General features: G+C 39.0%; 1 protein-coding gene across 4 annotated transcripts in view; it reads right to left on the reverse strand.

The window, feature by feature from the left end:
* Nucleotides 1-3,658: 3,658 nt before the first annotated feature.
* LOC105511495 (chromosome unknown open reading frame, human C2orf76) overlaps nt 3,659-18,435 on the reverse strand; it is a 58,314-nt gene continuing 43,537 nt past the window's right edge. For all 4 annotated transcript variants that reach the window (XM_011941613.1, XM_011941615.1, XM_011941616.1 and 1 more), the window contains 2 exons: nt 13,289-13,370; nt 3,659-3,987 (listed from right to left, as the gene is read on the reverse strand). In XM_011941613.1, coding sequence (XP_011797003.1) covers nt 3,911-3,987; nt 13,289-13,370 — 159 coding nt within the window. In that variant the 3' untranslated portion in view covers nt 3,659-3,910. The remainder of the gene's footprint in view (nt 3,988-13,288; nt 13,371-18,435) is intronic.

Below are 18,435 nucleotides of genomic sequence, written 5' to 3' on the forward strand. Positions count from 1 at the left end.
GTTTCATGATAAATCCTTTGGGATTCTGATTGAGATTGCATTTACTTATGGATTAGGTAGGTATCTTCCATCTATAAACATGTAATCTATCTCTATTTAGGTCTTTTATACTCATCTAATAACACTATTTTATAGCTTTTATGAACAATACATTTTAGGTTCAGCACTGAAGTCTCTTAGTTCAAAAAACTTAAGTCTCTTGCAATCATATTGTCTACAAATGAATGTTTTACCTACTACTTTCCAGTATCTGAGAATCATTACTTTTCCTACAGTACTGGCTACAGTAAGACTTGCAGAAATATACTGAATAGTACTGGCAACAGTGTTCATTCTTGTCTAATTCATATTTTTTGTGCTGGAGTGCAGCGGTGCAATCACAGCTCACTGTAGCCTTGACCTCCTGACCCAAGGAATCCTCCCACCTCCACCTCCCAAGTAACTGGAACTACAGGCGCAAGTTACCACACCTGGCTAATTTTTCGTTTTCGTTTTTTTGTAGAGACGGGGTTTCATCCTCTTGCCCAGGCTGGTCTCGAACTCCTGAGCTCAAGCAATCTGCCCGCCTCGGCCTCCCAAAGTGCTGAGATTACGGGCCTGAGCCACCGCACCCAGCCACAGCCTCTTACTCATATCTAACAGATTTGCTGAAACACTTCTCCATTAAGTAGGTTTCCTCCGAGCAACCTTCACCAAGTTAAGGGTATTTCTTTCCCTCGCTAACTTTTAGATATGCATGAGCAAGAATATCATCAAATGCCTTTTGGCACCTATTGAGATAAACAGAATTTGTTTCTCCTTTATAGATTTTGAAAAGTATATATTGAATCAATCTTCCATTCCTGGTAAAAGTCCTTTTTAGTCACAATATATTTGTATTTATTGTAAATACAACAGAAATGTCTTTTCTCACATAGTTCTGGAGGCTACAAGTCTGAAATCCAGATGTCAGCAGGGCCCTGCTCGCTCTGCAGGCTTTAGGAAACAATCCTTCTTTGCCTCTTTCTGGTGGTTGCTGTCTATAGGTTTATTTCTGATTTTTATTCCTTGTTTATAAGTGAAAATAGCCTATATGTGCCTTTTATAAGAAAAACACACACCAAAAAAGGTACTATATATACATATTTTTACATTATCTACTTAAAAATGCACAGGCAAAGATATGCTTAATTTTATATTTTAAAAAAGCCTGGTATGCAAATTGAATGTGTGCAAAGCAAACAAATGGAATATGTTTTAGCCTCTACTTATTGAATTCCCTATTTGGGTTACTGCTACCATCATTAATCCAGCCACTCAACTCCAGCAAGAATCACTGAAGTCTCCATTCCTCCCTCCCCACACTATCCCCGTCCAGGCATTCGCCAGGTCCCAAACATTCTAAGGCATTCTACCTCAGGTCTCCACTGGGAGGCTGCAGTATGGAATGGAGGAAGTCAGAATTTTAAGACAGACTTGGTTCCAATTCCATTGCACATTACTACATTCTCTTGAGCAAATAACTTTACCTCTCTGGGCCCCAGTGTCTTCATCTATAAATATACATGCTACCATTGAAGAACTGTGGTAAATGTCAAATGAGATAACATACGTAAATTAACTACCACATCATATTTGCCACGGAATGCATGATCAAATGGTAATACCAAGAACCTCCCCACTCCTCTTCTTCCCCTCTGTCCCTGCCCTGAGCCAGGCCTTCCAAACGTCACCTGCTCAATGATGTCTTCTAGTCTTTCTGCCATCTGGACATTGCTGACAAAGCTCACATGCTAAAATACAAATGGAATCAAATACCTGTTTAAATCATGCTACTGGCTCCCATCTACCTACTAGACACAGTTCCAACTCCTTAGCATGACTTGTAAGGCCTACCTCAACCTACCTTTCTGGCCTTATCTTCCTCTACTCTGTTCCATGTACTCTGCCCTCCTGTACAGATGCTCCTCAACTTACAATGGGGTTAGTCCCAATAAACTCATCGTTGGTTGAAAATACAAGTGAAAAACGCATTTAATACGCCTAACCTACCAAACATGGCAGCTTAGCTTCATCTACCTTACATATGCTCAGAACATTTACATTAGACTACAGTTGGGCAAAATCATCTATCACAAAGCCTATTTTATTGTAAAGTATTAAATATTTCATGTAATTTATTGAATACTGCACTGAAAGTGGAAAACATAATGGCTGTATGGGTACTCAGTGTACAGTTTCTACTGAATGCCTATTGCTTTTGTACCACTGTTAGGTCTAAACATTATTAAGTTGCACCACCTATAAAAGTCAGGGACACTAAAATTTGTGCTTTCTCCTGAAACCTCAAGCTCTTTCACAGTGCTCTGCCTTTGTGTATGCTATTCCCTCTTCCGGTAAGCCCTTCCCTTCTTTTCTTCTAAGCAAAAATTCCTATTCAATCTTCTAAGACACAGCTCAACTGGTACTTCTAAAAACAAAGAAACAAACAAATAAACAAAAACAACAAAAACCACAGAACTAATTTCTGTCAACGAGGCTCTGATGACAGCTTTTTCTGCTATTCTTAAAATCGTTTGATTGTACTATGTCTTTCTCCATTTACTGAGGCAAAAACTGGGTCTTATTTTCTTCTTTATTAACTCCCCCAAAAGCTATGTCATCTGTGTATTCAACACTTTGCTCCTGAATGAAATAATGAATAAAATAAATAGAATTTCTGTTTTAAAGAAGACCCTATTAACTTTTTCAACAAAGCAAAGCATCTTCTAATCATGTTAATCAGACTTTCAAAGTTTATTTTTAAAAAATAATAGGTTTTCTTAAGTTAGACGTGGCCGTAATGAAACCAATTTGCCCTCCTGGCAACTCTGAGGACTCAGGGAGCAATGGTAGAGCTGGCTAAGTTCTCTAGGACTCAGGGAGCAATGGCAGAGCCAGCTAAGCCCTCCAGCACTCAGGGAGCAATGGCAGGGCCAGCTAAGCCCTCCAGCACTCAGGGAGCAATGGCAGGGCCAGCTAAGCCCTCCAGGACTCAGGGAGCAACGGCAGAGCTAGCTAAGCTCTCCAGGAGTTCTGATTAAACGCAAGCTGACTGAAAGGTCTCTGAAATAATAACTCCTCACGTGCTGGTGGTCAGCCATGATCAGGAACCACAAGTATTTCATTATTTAGAAGGAATGTATCTTCCAGGACATAGACTTGTTCTCAATGAACAATTTTCTTCCAGAAGTGCAAGCATCCTGCTACTTCCTCTCTCTAAATAAATGAGTTTGGTTCTATGACAGTTTGCTCCTGAAGATGGAAAACACAGCTCAAGAAAGAAAAGAGAAAAAAAAAAGTCGGCAACATTACTTGTATAGGCTGCGATACTTTAAAAAAAAAAAGGAACCTTCCTGCATCATAAAACCTCCCTAAAATATACACGATTCAGCTGCACATATGGTGGTATGTATCACCCACCCTGAGCTAAAAGGTAGCCATGAGGGTCAAGAAATTCAGAATTTCTGGTAGCCACAGACAGTAACAGTTGCTCTAATTAGAAACTACAGAAAAAATACAAAAGAAACAGTATGATCTCTTAGTCTTCCAATCTTTTTAAGGCACTCAACATGCAAGTTACCAAAATAATTCCTAATTTCAGAAAATAAATTCTAATTTAAGAATCAATATTCCACGATAATTTTTAATAACAATTTATTTCCCTTTAAAAAAAATCAAATGTTTTTCTCATAATATATTATTTTACAACAACAAAGAAAAAGAAAGAGGGAAGGAAAGAAAGACCTGAAGAGAAAGAAATCACCAGATTTTAGCTCAAAGAGTAGAGCCTGGGATTAATTTTTTAAGATCTGTTTGTCACTTTCAAAAACTCAGCAGTGGAATAAAAAGCTTAATACAGGTATGCAAAAAGGAAGCCCTCAAGATGTTTTCACCAGGATGAAATGGGATTAGCTTTGTAGTTCTTATAATCTTCTTCACAGAAGAATGCAATTTCAGTTTCACTGGCTGAAAAAAAACAGAAAATAGAAAACAAGATTTCAATGTAAACCTAAATTTTAAACAAGTATGGAAATCCATATGACTTTGATTCGGTATTTTAGAATAGCTTCAGATGCCTAAAGTGAGAAAGATGAGTTATTTGTCGGGTTGCACAATGAATTTTACCAAATCAACAGGAAGTTTCAGGTGAAGTTTTAAGAATTGAAAACTCAAATGATTTAAAAGTAAAAAAAAAAAAAAAACCCCAAAATTGAAATCAAGAGTTAATGCAAGAATCTGGTTTTCAGGAAATCATAAAATTGCTCATTTGTAGTACTCTTTACAGTGCTAGGAAATAAAAAACCTTGATTTTTTTCTCAAATATGCTACTCAGGTACTGCAGGAAGGGGAGGGAAAACTCTTTTTCCCCCCTGAAATTAGCCTGTAGGTATAATAATTTAATACTTAGAGGATCAGTAGAATATTTTACAGATCACTTTACATTCTCCCTCATGACCCATCAAAATATGTGTCTGAAGAAGTTAATTTTTTGCCCTGCTTATGATTAATTCATGCGGCTTCAACAATATGCAAAGTGAAAGACACAAATTGGCTGCTACCTCAATACCTTCAAATACCTCTAATTATTCACAGGGGAGATGGCACCGCTAAAGGACCCATGAAGGTTCAGAGCAGTCACAATTCTTTCAACCTAGCAGGTCAAGGACTGCGTCTTCTAAAACAGTAAGTCAGCAACATTATTAATTCAGGCTAGAGACAAATCTGATGGAAAGCCTTCCAATTATTAAACATGCAATTCTTTAAGGTGTTGTGCCAACAAGTTCCACATTCGCTTTTTAAATTAAACCAGAAGTTAATACAGTCTGCTTGGCTTTTACAGAAAGAGCAAAAGGGCCTTCAGAATCTCCACAAGAAAACAGTCAAGATTATTCATAATGAATACTGAGTACTCAATTAACATACTCTCTAAAAACAGACAAGTAAAACTCTCCAAGTCAAATAAATAGGATAATAAAAAAGGGTGCCAAGGATTACCACTGGTCTCTTAGTTTACAGCTCTCATCTCATCATTAGACTTTGTCAAAAAACAATGAAATTAATGAGATTAGCATGCCATTTCATTAAAAATGTTTTTGCTGTTTTCAAGAATATCAGATTTAACGTTTGTTAATCATAAGCTACCCATGCTCATTACAGAAAATAAACAAGTGTCAAAAGAAGAAAATAAAGCCAGCCATAGTCACAGATCCTCATTCCAGTCCTTACTATATCTTCAAGATTAAATTTAATCTGAGGAGATGAAAATCAGATTGCAGCCTCGCATGACAAGCAGCCTGTGGGGGATACAGCAGAGAGAAACTGGAGATCAATAAGGAGGGGCTGTAAAAAGATGCACCCTGTGCAAACAGTAAGTTATGGTATAGTTAAATTTTACAAGAAAGTGGCATCTAAAAGAATAGGTAAAAAGACTCCACACTTGGAATCAGTGGGAAAAAGAAAATCAAGAAAGGGAGCTTCAAAAACTTCAATATTCAAAGATATTTGGAAATCTATTCTTTATACAAAAAGCTCCTGGGGTTTCCTTTTTTGAAGGGAAGCATGCCCAGAGGTAGACTTATATAATTTGCAAGTGATTCTAATCAACCTTCTAATGGAAAATGAGCAAAAGACACCCTGTTCTTAATAATCACAGAGCAAGGTTTTATCTGTGATGTGCTATTTACATACAGAACTTTACACAGTGCTTTGCCCACACAGCACTTTGCTCAATCCACACTAACTGTAATTACAAATTTCACTTACTGCAGTTGACATTTATCTGAACCCCTTCTGAGAAACTAATATGTTGTGTGGCTCTTCAGCAATGGCAGGTTCAGAGAAGCTGATGGAAAGCAAGGACTAAGCAGTTCTGTTTTGACACATCGGTTCTCCTGGGTCCAGTTAACTTAAACATCAATGTATTATTTACATAGGGCATTTATGCTAGCTCTCATAATGTAGACTCCGAATGAGAATCTGCAGTGTAAAGATTTTATTTTCAGATGACTGTACTTTTTTTTTCAGGAAATCTAGGTAAACAAATGGGTTAAACTATAATACTTCAGGTTGATTTAAAAATTTTTTCACCCTTAACAAATTGGAAAACACACAAATCAAAATGTACTCTGAACATTCAAAAGTAAAACATTAAATGGGTTTTAAATTTTAGTAATGTGGTCCTTAAGCAGAAGTAGAATATAATGTTTTCTTACATCTGTAAAACTCTGGAAAATGTTTGAGAGAATGATTTCAGGGACTTATACTACAAATTCATTTGCCAATTTACGTGAAAACCAATTATAAATGATTTTTAAGACCTCTACATAATTACTCTTTCCACCATTATCCCTTAAATTCCTGCTTCCCAAATTCTATTTAAAATGGCTCCTTTAAAACTGGCTGGGGATGAACCCTCCGGAAGTCTACCTAGTGCTGGTCCCCCAGGGCACCTGATTTTAAATTAAATGTGCTGCAGGCGGCAGTGCAGTCAGGTGCAGAGTGCCCTGGCATGGGAATCTGAAATGAATGTGCAATCTAAAATCCAATAAATACACTGCCACTTCATCCCTTCGTCTTACTATCAAATGAAACAGAGAACCCTCCAAATACATTTGTAGGATCATTTTAATACTGATGCTCAAGTTTAATGAAATAAACACAAGCCAGGGCTTTCAAACTGTGGATATAAAATTAATAATTTTATAATGCTTCCAGACAGACACACACAACTTTAAAAGGAACATAATGATAATGACTTTAAATGAAAGAATATAAGATCAATGTTAAGTGTAAAATCCCAAGAAAAATTAAATGCAATGTATTTAAACTCTTCAGCTAATTTATCTCAATAAACTCATCATCAACAAGGATTTATCCATATGTTCTGAGTCCCTAGCCTTGTGCTAGTCAGCACCAACGTAATACGAGGCACAGCCCCTGTTGTCTGGAAAAAGGAGCCTGAGACAGGCACACTGACTTTGTGGTGCAGAAAATCCACGATCAGGGAGGCTGCCTTGTGACAATAGCCACAGACTGTTGACAAAAAAAATACACGAAGGGTGAGGTGCGGCTTCTACGGCAATCTGAGACCAAAAGGACGAAGTTTCACCCTCTCCCCCACTTTAGGAGTACAGCCTATCCTCCCAAATGTCACAAAATCCTAATCTACAAATCATTCAAAGCTGTGCTCACAACTGAGTTATATTTCTAAGTTTTCACCACCAACAGAGGTCCCAAGTGCTCTGCCTTTTATTTCGCGGCTTGCTTCAAATATTGTTTTGGATCTGCTGGCAGAGAAGATTTCAAACTACAGTTTGAAGAAAACAACTAGCCAAAAAAAAAAAAAAAACCTCAGTCTTTGCTAGACTGGGTACATGCCTGTAATTTCCACCAGGATATGGGGAGGTAAAAAGGAAAGCACTCCACAGAGGTTCACTCTAAGTCTTGCTTCTGGAATCCCCCAGTTTCCTGAGTCCAACACCCACATTACCGAGTAACCAGACCATCACTGTTTCTATGTAAGAGTGAAAAACGGCCACCATAACATACTGTCGAAGGAAGAAAACACGCCATGACCTAAAATATTACTACCCAGAAAAAGAAAGGGAAGGGGACCCACACCTTAAGGATACGCAAACATGATCCTGAAAGAAAAGGGGGAGCCACAGAATCCCCCAATATTAGCTGTACAGACAAGATCACCCAAAGGGGCGAGGCGTGAACGACAGGGATCTGGTTGGGGGCAGATGAGAGAAGTGACACACAAAATGAAAACAAACCACGAGGGAGTTTTGGAATTATGACAGGACCTGGCTTGCCGAGAATGCTTCCCTCAGATAAACACTTACAGTTTGGCCACTGTATCTTGTTTTAAAATGTTTCTAATGAAACACAACTGGCTTTGGAAGAGTTACCCAGTGACAATTTCTCTCTTAAACCAGACCAGATTCCAAAGACAACAGTAGTAGAATGTAGCAAAATGAAAGAGAGAAAATAACACTTCCAAAAAAAAAAGCTTACATGTAAATTTATTACTTAGGGGAATTAGTCCATAAAACTACAACTGCTGACAACAAGGTAAAAACAATCTTTAAATTATAAGTAACATTTCTAGGTAAAAGTCTCTTCTTGCTTCTACTGAGCAAATCTTTTTTAAGTAGGTATTTTCCGTACTGAGTCCACAAGCAAAAACTTCCACTGACGTCAGGTGTAGAATGTTCCATCGGGATCCGCAGTGCAGAGAAAAAGCCAAAGGATGAACTAGAGAATTTCTCCGTGAGAAAAGAAATCTTCAAACATTTTTTTTTCCCTAATTTCCCCACCTGCAGCCTTTCTTTTCTTTTCATGACTACTGCAGAAAAGTCCTAATGATAAATGTGTTACCCTGGCATTATTCCATGGCAACGGGCTGTGGTAACAGAGTGACAGCTCTACAGCAAGATCAGGTGGTGAAAAGGGAGGCAGAGATGACTTCGAATTTTTCTCTTAAACTTATTAAAAATCTAATCAAACATGGCACTGAGAGAGGGAAAATTCCCTAGAAAAATCACATATTTCAGGCCAGGCGCAGTGACTCACGCCTGTAATCCCAGCACTTTGGGAGGCCGAGGCAGACGGATCACTTGAGGTCAGGAGTTCAAGACCAGCCTGGCCAACATGGCGAAATCCCGTCTCCACTAAAAACGCAAAAATCAGATGGGCGGGGTGGTGCATGCCTATAATCCCAGCTACTCAAGAAGCTGAGGCAGGAGAATCACTTGAACCTGGGAGGCGGAGGTTGCAGTGAGCCGAGATTGCACCGGGCGACAGAGTGAGGTCTTAAAAAAAAAAAAAAAAAATCACACGTTTCAAGTATCATTTTCACAACTCAGTTCTCACTTAGAATTTTTTGTTGCTTTCCAGGTACCCTCACCTCTGTCCCCAGGTATAACCTCAGCTTGTCCCCAAGAGCACAGCAACACCACTCTAGATAACGAAGAGAAAATCGCTCCCTGCAGGGACCCAAATCACCCTGAGCCCAGGCTTGCTGGCTTTGCTGGAGTTAGGAGGGCTGTTTGGCGTCCTCATACCACCCTGAAATGAGCGGAGAATCTGGGAAAAGAATCTGACTCTGATCCAGGACCAATAGCCTTAAAGTAAGAGGACAAAAAGAGGGATTTGCTTCTCACCTTTACAGATGGTTCATTACATAAGTCAGTTTGAAATTAGTCACAACAAGACCAACAACTCAATATTTTAGTAAAGTCAAAACATTTGCCAGTTGCCTTCTCCAGGACGGTTTCCAGACAAAGCAGTTGTTCTTGAGGGCCTTTTACACACATCACATCACTCCCGATGCCTTCATTGTTTTACACAACCCTTATGACAACCTTCTAGAATAAGTTTCATTCTTCCAATTTTTACAGAAAACAAAATAGAGTTTCTGAGAGGATATGGCTTACAGAAGGCCAGAAAGCAAGCAAAATGCACAGCCTTCATTCCGACTTTTCCCAACTTCATGGGTTTATACTTAAAAAAAAAAAAAAAAAAGTCCTTTAATTACAAGGAAAACATGTAAACTGTAGAAAATTTTTTGAATCACCATAAAAACAATTAGATAATACAGAAAAGAAAGGAGAATATCAATTACCGGCAATGCCACCACCTCAAGAAACCATTTCTATAATTTTGGCATATGATCTTTTCTCCATATACACATAAACAATAATCTTACATGTATATTTTAAACACTTTAAAACAATAATGGGGTCGGGCACAGTGGCTCACACCTATAATCCCAGCACTTTGGGAGGCCGAGGCAGGTGGATCACCTGAGGTCAGGAGTTTGTGACCAGCCTGGCCAATATAGCGAAACCCCATCTCTACTAAACAATACAAAAGTTAGCTGGGCGTGGTGGTACACACCTGTAATCCCAGCTACTCAGGAGGCTGAGGCAGGCGAATTGTTTGAATTGCTTGAATCCAGGAGGTGGAGGCTGCAGTGAGTCAAGATTGTGCCACTGCACTCCAGCCTGATCTCAAAACGAAAACAAAAACAAAAACAAAAACAAAAACCCAACCATAACGGTATCACACAGCATGTTCTATTTCTGTTCAATAGATCAAGCTCTACATCAGTGCTTCACATACAAGGGACGGTCAGGGCTAACCCCACCACCCCCTTGGAGACCTATCACAACGTCACGGCTTGTCCCTGTTGGCCTAGAAACAAGTATCCCTGAAATTCAAACTTGGGAAAGTCTTATTGGTCAAACTGACCCACAGAAAATTCGAGGTCACATTCATTCCTGACAGTGGTATAAGACTATCCATTTTCCTACACCTTGAACTCCCTTGGACAATGCCACTTTTGTCATGTCTGCTAATCTTATAACAATTGCTGCTGTCCAAGGTCACCTAGACAGTAAAAGACAGAATCAGGATTTGGACCCAGGCACTCTGGCTCTAGACTCTAATTTTTATTTTTATAGACATGAGGTCTCACTGTGTTGTGCAGGCTAATCTAGAGCTCCTGGCCTCAAGCGATCCACTAGCCTGGCATCCCAAACTGCTAGGATTACAGGCATGAGCCATGGCACCCAGCCCCAGACTAGAGTCTTAACACTAGACTCTACTACATAAAACAGTATCTATGTACTCCTTTCTAATAAGTCCTCATTCTCTCCTAATGAGGAGGAGCTATTTTTTATATGTGAGTTATTTCCTGTATCAGTAGAATTTCTCTTTTTCACAGTAATTACAACGGTTCTTTATAAAGTCAGGCTAATAACTTCTTTCACTTTTTCCTTTTCTTTTTTTTTTAGAGACAGAGTCTCACTCTGTTGCCCAGGCTGGAGTGCTGTGCTGGAGTGCAGTGATATAATCTCAGCTCACTGCACCCTCTACCTTCCAGGTGCAAGCCATTCTCCCGCCTCAGCCTCCCAAGTAGCTGTGATTACAGGCGTGTGCCACCATGCCTGACTGATTTTTGTATTTTTAGTGAAGATGGGGTTTCACCATGTGGGCCAAGCTGGTCTCGAATTCCTGACCTCAAGTGATCCTCCCGCATTAGCCTCCCAAAATGCTGGGATTACAGGCATGAGTCACCACGCCCGACCCCAGGCTTTATCTGTTGTATATGCTGCAAATATGTTTCAAAGTTTCTCCTTTAACTTTGTTTACAGTTTTTAATTCTTTTGTAGTCAAATCTATCACTTATCCCCCTTTATGGCTTCTGTCTTTGAGCTCATGCTTGGAAAGCTCTTCTCCTTCCCAAGATTATGAAATTATTGAACTACACTTTCTTTTCTAAAAATTTTTTTACATTATAATATTTAACCCATCTAGAATTTATTTTGTAATAAAAACAGAGATGAGATAAGAGTTTGAATTTTATTTTCCTGAATGCTTTGGCAATGGGCTTGAGGATAATTTTCTGGCTAAATCATTATTTCCTCACTTCTTTGAAATGTCAACTTTATCATCCTGTGAAATATTACCTTTTTTTAGTTTTTGGATTTTCCAGTGTTTTCCATGGAGCTGTCTGTCAATACCCCCATCAATATCAGTCTGTAATATTCATTACGCTTTATGCTTTAACAACAAACAGGGCTACCTTCTAGGTGCTACATGCCCCAATCAGAAAGGTGCCACCTGCTACAATAATATAATAGCATTTAAAGAAACAAATGCCAAATTTAAAATCCTTCTTCAAAATAACAACCTTACATATTCATAACATGGAAAGACAAGAATATTCTAGCAAATATTATAGATGACAACACAGAAATCAAGTCTAAGATTTCACAACATGCTATTTAAGATCCTGTTTAACTCAGATCTATGTCAGGAATTCATGCTAGTCACATGAATCAATCAGAAGTAAATTCCTAATATACGTGATTAAAGTAACTCAAAATAATACTCATCAAAAAAAAAAAAAAAAAATCCAGGCTCCCAATGTGCACCTTACTAACCGTGTTCCTTAACAAGTGCATATAAATAATTATGAACAGGCTGAGGCAGGCGGATAGCCTGAGGTTAGAAATTCAAGACCAGTCTGACCAATGTAGTGAAACCGTGTCTCTACTAAAAAAACACAAAAATTAGCCAAGCGTGGTGGTGCGCACCTGTGTTCCCAGCTACTTAGGAAGCTGAGGCAGGAGAATCGCTTGAACCAGGGAAATGGAGGTTGCAGTGAACCGAGATCGCACCACTGCACTCCAGCCTGGGCGACAGAGTGAGACTCTGTCTCAAAAAATAAATTAATTAATAAATAATTAAGAAGCAGCATGGCTTGTGACACTGCATCAGTCACCAACCACAGAGGTGTATCAGGGCACACCGCCTTTAACCACTCAGACCTCCCTGACAATCTCCACTTCCCCTCCTGCCAGATCAGCTTTAGGTGTACATATACGTAGAATAACAGTGACATCTAATGGTCACAAAATATGTCACATAACATTTATTTAGAATAAAACCACATGCATATTCTAGGCTGGAAGGCCCAACCAGGTACTTTTCAGCTGCACACACCAGGCTCCTATTTTAAATTCCATGCTTCGGTGGGCCCTGAGTGATTCGGAAGACCATCAGAAGCCACACTGCATGTGATACCAACAACAACACATTGCATTACTCCTCATTAGTTCTTACTATGTCCATTTCTCTCCAACCATCAGCTCAAGTGACAACGATAAGAGTAAGGAGACATGGTACTAACAACTCGTCAAGACTGTGCCACTGCACTCCAGCCTGATCTCAAAACGAAAACGAAAACGAAAACAAAAACCCAACCATAACGGTATCACACAGCATGTTCTATTTCTGTTCAATAGATCAAGCTCTACATCAGTGCTTCACATACAAGGGACGGTCAGGGCTAACCCCACCACCCCCTTGGAGACCTATCACAACGTCACGGCTTGTCCCTGTTGGCCTAGAAACAAGTATCCCTGAAATTCAAACCTGGGAAAGTCTTATTGGTCAAACTGACCCACAGAAAATTAAACAGACCCTTAAACAGACCCTCAGGAGAATTCTGAGCATACCTTCCGAAAAGAGCCATTTGCATTCTGCATATTTGGAGAGCAGACACCTACTGCCCTCAGTCAAGAGATCGGAATGCACATCATTCTCATCGCCCTCCTCTCAGCAGTCACCGGGCAGTGTCGGGAGGCCGACGGCAGCATTTACTTTCCAGTGAGTTATCCAAATACCATCAGCCAGGCCTCAGCATAGGCCAGGAGAGGGTTTCCCCTCCAGCAACACAAGGCCCCTTCCTCACCGATTCCAGCTGCTTTCAGAGTGCTGTCTTCTTTCAGCAGGAGTCTGTCGTCATCTTCCAAACTCAACACAAGTTCATTTGTCTAAAAAAAAAAAAAGAAAAAGAAAATCTGTATTTTATCAGTACTTACACGGGTGTGTTCGGTGAGACTTCTCAAAGACACACAGTTGTAACTTTGAGCACAGCAACAGTCTAAGTAGATTCCACTCCCCTGGCCGTAATGAGGGCAGTGAACAGAGGCACAGTGAGGTCCTGCCAAGCACAGGCACCACGTAAAGCACTGGGGAGAGTCCTGTGGCATGGCAATGCAGTCAGATCAGGATGCAAATCCAGACTCCACCAGCACTCAGCTGTGCGTTCTCAACAAGCTACACGACCTCTCTAGAACTCGATTTCCTCATCGGTAGAAAAGGGGAGGAGAGGGCTCCTTCCCCATCACCCGTGGTAAGGGTGACAGGATGGAGCACATAAATCCGCAGCAGTGCCGGCCACAGGGTGAGCACTCTCTCTTAGCTGTCACTGTTCTGTTGCTGCATCATCATCATCTTCTCCTGCCATCCTAACCTGGTCAGCGACAGAGCGGAGCTTCCAGCTCTGGCCAGTCCGACTTCTGAGAGAAGCGAGTATACTTCCTTCTTTTGTTTTGTTTTTTGAGACAGGGTCTCACTCTGTCACCTAGGCTGGAGTGCAGTGGCATGATTATGGCTCACTACAGCCTCAGTCTCCAAGGCTCAGGCAATCCTCCCATCTCCAGCCTCCTGAGTAGCTGGGACTGCATACATGTGCCACCAAGCCTAATTTTTTTTTTTATTTTTAGTAGAGACGGGGTCTCACTATATTGCCCAGGCTCATCTTGAACTCCTGAAGTCAAGTGATCCTCCCACCTTGGCCTCCCAAACTTCTGGGATTACAGGCATGAGCCACCACACCTGGCCACAAGTATACTTCAAATGGCCATAAGTCCACATATCTAAAAACCTTGCCCAAGCTAAAAAACATGTGGTTCCATGTCACATTCACTGGAATATTTCTCTATGTGATTTGGGGTGGGGGTAAACAAGAGTGCTCTCCAGTGATATTTACAAATCCAGCGAGACTCCATAAATACAAGTGAAAAATTTAAAGTTGCTATCTGCTCCTAAATAGCACAAAGAGATGACCACTAGTGTCACACAGCACCACTTGTCAGCCAGAACACACCTGTTTAGCAATATACTCTATTTCTAGAACACAGCTGAGACAGAGAGTCAACAGAAAGGCCTCTCGGCAGCCAAATCCGAAGCCCAAGCCACGCAGGGTTCATGGACCTCATTCACTGCCAAGCACAGGGGCTTAAACTCCAGAGCACACACATTAAAAGAAAAAATACTTTACTCAAAAAATCATTTTAGAATAGGTAATACAGTCTGTAATCCCAGCACTTTGGGAGGCCAAGGCAAGAGGACTGTTTGAGCCCGGGAGTTTGAGACCAGCCTGAGTAGGATGGCAAGACCCCATCTCTACAAAAAAAAAAAAGTTGTATTTAATTAGCTGGGTGTGGTGGCACACATCTATAGTCCCGAATACTCAGGAGGCTGAAGCAGGAAGATACCTTGATCCTGGGAAGTAGAGGTTGCAGTGAGCTGTGTTCACGCCACCGCACTCCAGCCTGAGCAACAGAGTAAGACTCTGTCTCAACAACAACAACAAAAAAAAAAATTATTCTTTTTTTATTCTTTGTATAATAACTCATTATACAAAGTTCTCCAAGCACATATGAATAGAAAGTGAAAAGTCAGTCTCCTCCCAATCCCCATCCACCAGCTATCTAGTTCTCCAGAGAGGACTGGGACCACTGAGAGACCCTATTTCCCACACTCTCCCAACAGAGCGTGTTAGTAAAGCCTTCTGTTCCTTGTCAATCTGACAGGTGTGGATTAAGTATAGTCTTAATTTGTATTTTATTATGCTTCAAGTTCTGAATATTTTCTATTTTTTGATGGAGTTGTAGGCTAATCTATCCAATAGAGTTGTAGAGTCTAGAGTATCTTCATATGCTAAGGAAATTCAGCCTTTTCTGTAAGTTAGAAAAATTTCCCCCACTTTTCATTTGTTCCTTGCTTTTTCTCAGTGGTTTTTTTTTTTTTTTTTTTTTTTACATAGAAGGTGTTAAATGAATTTTCTTGGAATAAATAAGTTAGTGAATGAAGTAAAATGTATCAGTCTCATATCATTTCTCAGTTTTCTGTCATATTTAGAAAGACCTTCTTCACTCCAAGATTTTTAAAATTCCATGTTCTCTTCAAATATTTTCATGAATTTCATTTTTTGAATTTTTCATCATGGAGAATTTCAAATATACAATAGATACAGAATAGTGTAATAAACCCCCTGCCCTGTACCCAGGACCCAACTTGAACAAATTATCAAGTCATGTTCCATCTGTTTTATCTCTATCCTCACCTATGGGTTTAATTTTTTAATCCAAGGGGTATTTACTTTGGCATAAAGAAAAATACACGGATCCAACTTAGCTGCTTTTTAGATGTTTACGCAGTTATTCAAGTACTATTTATTGAATCTGCCATCTTTTCTTTAAAAACTTGAAATGCCATATTTACCATACATTCAATTTCCACATTGGGGTCTATTTTTGAACTTTTAATTCTGTGCCCTTAAACTACCAGTTCATGTGATAGTGCCATACTGTTCTAATTACTATCGTTTTATAACATGTCTTATATGTTAGAGCTAATTACTCTCATTTCTCTTTTTCAGAATTATCTTGATTATTCATATTTTTTACATACTAATTTTCAAATCAGCTTATTTAGTTTACATATAAACACAAGTATTGTGTTTTATTGGGGCAGCATTAAATATGTAAATTAAGAGATAATTGATTTTGTGCTGTTGTATCTTCCTCTCCAAAATATCCTAAGCATTTCTGTTTAAGTCTTATTTTGGAACTCTCATAGCAGGTTTTGTTTTGTTGTTAAGTTGAAGTACAATTTCACACAATAAAATGCACAGATCTTGAGAGGAGTTCACTTTAATGGGTCTGAAAAATTAATCCCAGAGCTTAGATTCATATTTTCAAGTGTGTGTGTGGTGAGGGATGAGGAAGGACAGCAGCATTTTAAGTTTTCTTTTTAAAGACCTTGCACATTTCTTATAAAGTTTATTCCAGGATAATACTTCCACACATAAAATGCAAATTAAAATTATTGCAATCTCTTTAATAGAAATTATTCTGACTTTATAAACAGACCACTGATTACATCCATAATACATCCATACACACATACACACACACACACACACACACACACACACACACACACACACACGAAATGCAAATTAAAATTATTGCAATCTCTTTAATAGAAATTATTCTGACTTTATAAACAGACCACTGATTACATCCATAATACATCCATACACACATACACACACACACACACACACACACACACACACACACACACACACACGAGGCTCTGGTGGGAAGGTATCCAGTCAGTCTTTTTATTGTTGGAATGGGAAGAAATTTCTGAGGATATGTAGTAACTGCAATTAGGAAAGTCTCTAAGTCCAGAAAACTAGGGAAATGGGAAAAATGCCTTTTATGAATGAGTTCACTAAGACAACAGAATTATTTAGAAGTCTCTTCTTTTGGCTGATGAAGGAAATTAAAATTATAGCCGAGTTGGAACACTGACAGGCCAGGCCAGCAATGCCACAGGCCCCGCAGATGGGGAATAGAAAATGAAAGGACAACAATAACTTGGAAATGAGAAAAATGACTGTGAGCTGGATAAGTCACAAATAAGGACATGTGAATGAAGTTTCTTTGAAGTTTTAAAACTGTATCTGTGAAAATATATTGAACTCTTCCCTTAGAAAAGTTGAAGTAGAAACTTGCAGAACCATCCCCAGGGCACCTTAACTAGCATCGTTATGATTTGGATGAAAGTTTATAAAGCTAGATTCCAGAAGCACTCTAAGTGACTTAATCGTTTTGGAAATCCTCCCTTAAACAAATACATTGTTCAACTGGAAAGACAAGCCCTAATTTTATAACTAGAACCTGCCAGTGTGAAACATGTCTTAAATATAAGTAACAATTCTAAGATTGTTTTGTCTTCCAATGACAGGATAATTTCCAGATTTCTAAAACGTTATAATACTGATAATTTGAACACGACGAACTATGTCTTCACTAAGATAAAGGAGTAATTTACTACTTACTCCTTTTTGGAAACATGAGCATAGGAAAAGCCAAACGATGTAAAACATGCAGCAGAGAATGGAGAATGGGGACTCACTTTGCTTCACAACCTTTTCAAAGAGCCTATTATTTTATATTTATATTTGTATTTTAAATATATTGTATATAATATATAAAAATATAAAATAGGACATTTCCTATTCTCTACATTTTAGGAATGAGGTTGAAAACATTCCTGTCCCCAAGGAGAGAAACTGGATGAAGTCCAAATACGGTGGCCATACATTCTAGTACCAGTCAAAAGGGCAGATTCCATAACACAGCCCCAGACACACGTGAGCATCACATTTTGAGGCATTTCACAACGGACATTGTAAAACTGGCATCTACAATCCTTGGTATAAAAAATAAAGTTACTAGAAGGAACCAACCCTACTAAACCCTTAACTTTTGCTCAGTGAAACTGATTTTGGACTTCTGACTTCCAGAATTGTAGGAGAATAAATGTGTGTTGTTTTAAGCCACAAAAAATTTTTAAAATAAATTTTAAAACAGTTACTAATCAATGGTCAACAGACTTACCTCATGCCATTTTCTTGTGATCTGTGATACCCATTTATCTGAAAGGTGATTGAGTGTATGAAGTACAATTACGACAACAGAAGACAATGAAATAAAATGAATTCGTAAGTACTTCATTCAAAAATTTTTACAGAAAAACTACTATGAGCCAGGCATTGTGCTAGGTATTGGGATATGACAAATAATATCTAGTTCTTGAGTAGTTTATATAATACAGTAAGATTACTGCTTTAAAGAGGACTCTACAGAAGGCCACTGAGATTAAAGGAAAAAAGATCACTCTGCTCTGTCTGTATGATAAATCTTTGATTGTGGCTTCATAAAAATGTTACTTCAAAAAAGTAAACAGAAATAT

The sequence above is a fragment of the Colobus angolensis genome, unplaced genomic scaffold, assembly GCF_000951035.1.
Source record: "Colobus angolensis palliatus isolate OR3802 unplaced genomic scaffold, Cang.pa_1.0 Scaffold20, whole genome shotgun sequence".
Taxonomy (NCBI): Eukaryota; Metazoa; Chordata; class Mammalia; order Primates; family Cercopithecidae; genus Colobus; species Colobus angolensis.